The sequence below is a fragment of the Oryzias melastigma genome, unplaced genomic scaffold (genome assembly GCF_002922805.2).
Source record: "Oryzias melastigma strain HK-1 unplaced genomic scaffold, ASM292280v2 sc03892, whole genome shotgun sequence".
Lineage (NCBI taxonomy): Eukaryota > Metazoa > Chordata > Actinopteri > Beloniformes > Adrianichthyidae > Oryzias > Oryzias melastigma.
In genome coordinates this window covers 1-1,956 of record NW_023420460.1, presented here as the reverse complement: position 1 = coordinate 1,956, position 1,956 = coordinate 1, and the positions used below count along the sequence as shown (strand labels likewise).

The window sequence follows — 1,956 nt, the reverse complement described above, 5'->3', positions numbered from 1 at the left end:
TTACTTAATTTTGTCCCCAATTTAGCCCCACACCAAATTTCCTAATTCAAACTATTAGAATTAATTTTAAAAAAGTTGGTTGAATAAATAAATCAACAATTAAGTGTCTGCCTAAAAACTACACAAGTCCAGAGATCGCTTTTATTAATTTTAAAATCTTCAACAAGCTTTTCTACTTGAAATGACAGATATTTTAGTCTCTCTTCCTCCTATTACCACATAGAAATAATCTACAAATTGTCTATTAGTCAAGGATGTTTCACTACGGAGGAGTTTTGATGCTCAACTTTACGATCTTTGAATGCAGAATACACATTTTCGTAGCATCCTTTGACATAAAAACCACCTGACCTGTTAATCCAAGTCTGATTTTATTAAAACCAAATGAATACCATATGTGTTCCACCACAGATATACAGCAAATGTACAGAGTCTTGTTTTCCAGATGAGAGAAGGCACAGTAACAGACTTTTTGTGTCTTAACCGCAGGAAAAAGCACCACTGAACGGGCTCAAAAGGTTACAGTATGTCACTTTATTTCTACTGTGGATCGTTTTTCTGTGATCCTCCAGAAACAGTAAATCAATAAGTGCTCCTACAGGGATCTAAAATGTTTTTTGATGGTAAAAAAAGTAGTTTTGTAAAAGTAAAGATCCTGATTTTAGTATTGAGAGGGAGGATGCTTGTAGTGGAGTGGTAAACTGAGCATTCCTCGGAGCGGTCTGGAGGTGGCGCTACAGAGCAGGCGGCTCTCTTCACAGAGGAATGTTGGCGTGCTTCTTCCAGGGGTTAACCTGCTTCTTGCTGGCCAGCACCTCCAGGTCGCTGCAGATCTTCCTGCGTGTCGACGACGGCTCGATGATATCGTCCACAAAGCCTGAAAAGAAAACTTTATTTCAGCTCCTGGAGGCGGCGGAAACACAAAAACTGGCGAGCTCACGAACGAACCTCTGACGGCAGCGGGAAAAGGGTTGGCAAACTTCTCCACGTACTCCGCCTCTGCTTCCGCCTGATTCTCCTTTCCTCTGAAGATGATCTGAACGGCGCCCTGGACACGGAGAGCGCAGCGTCACGCCAAAAAACTCCCAGGAGATCTGTGCGGCGGCGAGGAGCACCTTCATACCTTTGCACCCATGACGGCCACCTCAGCCGTGGGCCAGGCGTAGTTGACGTCTCCTCTGAGGTGTTTGGAGCTCATCACATCGTAGGCGCCGCCGTAAGCCTGCAGCACGCCCAAAAAACGAAAAAAGTTCCTTCTCGTTATGGGAATGCTTTCGTTCTTTCACCACTTTCAAGGTGGAACATAAACGGCAGATTCATGAGGAGGAACAGTTTATGTGTTCTAATCTCACGGCAGGTTAATATCTGCCAAAAGACACATTGTGGAAGTCAGAAGTGATGAGAAACAGTTCATAAAAACACTTCAGGGACCGCCGACGGCGTGTTTTATTTGCGTAAGAACGTTTCTCTCGAGGATGCAAACATTCGCCTCGTTTTACGCCAGATTACAATCAGGCCGAGTTTCAGAGCGGAAAAATAAACAAATGAAGATCAGACCTTCTCTGCAGGAAAAGAGGAGAAATGATGTGTTGTGAAAACAGAATGACTGGGTTCCTTCCCACCTTTCTGGTGATGATGGTTATTTTTGGTACTGTAGCTTCTGCGAAGGCAAACAGCAGTTTGGCTCCATGTCTGATGATGCCGCCGTACTCCTGAGCCGTACCTGTTCACAAAACAAAGACCCACTCCCATGAAAAAGGGGTTTTTAACTAGAGCTGCATGCGATTAATTAATCATGACCCGCAATTAATTAATCAATTTTAATCGCAAATATTTTTAACCTAATAATGGCTGTAAAAAGCCTCATTTTGACGTATTTTCATTGAATTTAGTGACATAATTAACAAAAAAAGTGATTTTATTAAGTTTTTTTATTAATAGACTTCCAATTTTATT

At 42.3% G+C, this 1,956-nt stretch overlaps 1 protein-coding gene across 1 annotated transcript; it reads right to left on the bottom strand.

The window, feature by feature from the left end:
- Positions 1-351: 351 nt before the first annotated feature.
- Positions 352-1,764, bottom strand: LOC112139326 (propionyl-CoA carboxylase beta chain, mitochondrial-like). The gene is made up of 4 exons (XM_024262078.2): positions 1,623-1,764; positions 1,124-1,222; positions 949-1,048; positions 352-877 (listed from the first exon to the last, which is right to left on the bottom strand). The coding sequence occupies exons 2-4, from the start codon at positions 1,196-1,198 to the stop codon at positions 756-758; spliced, it is 297 nt and encodes a 98-aa protein (XP_024117846.1). The 5' UTR covers positions 1,199-1,222; positions 1,623-1,764; the 3' UTR covers positions 352-755.
- Between the last annotated feature and the right edge of the window lie 192 nt (positions 1,765-1,956).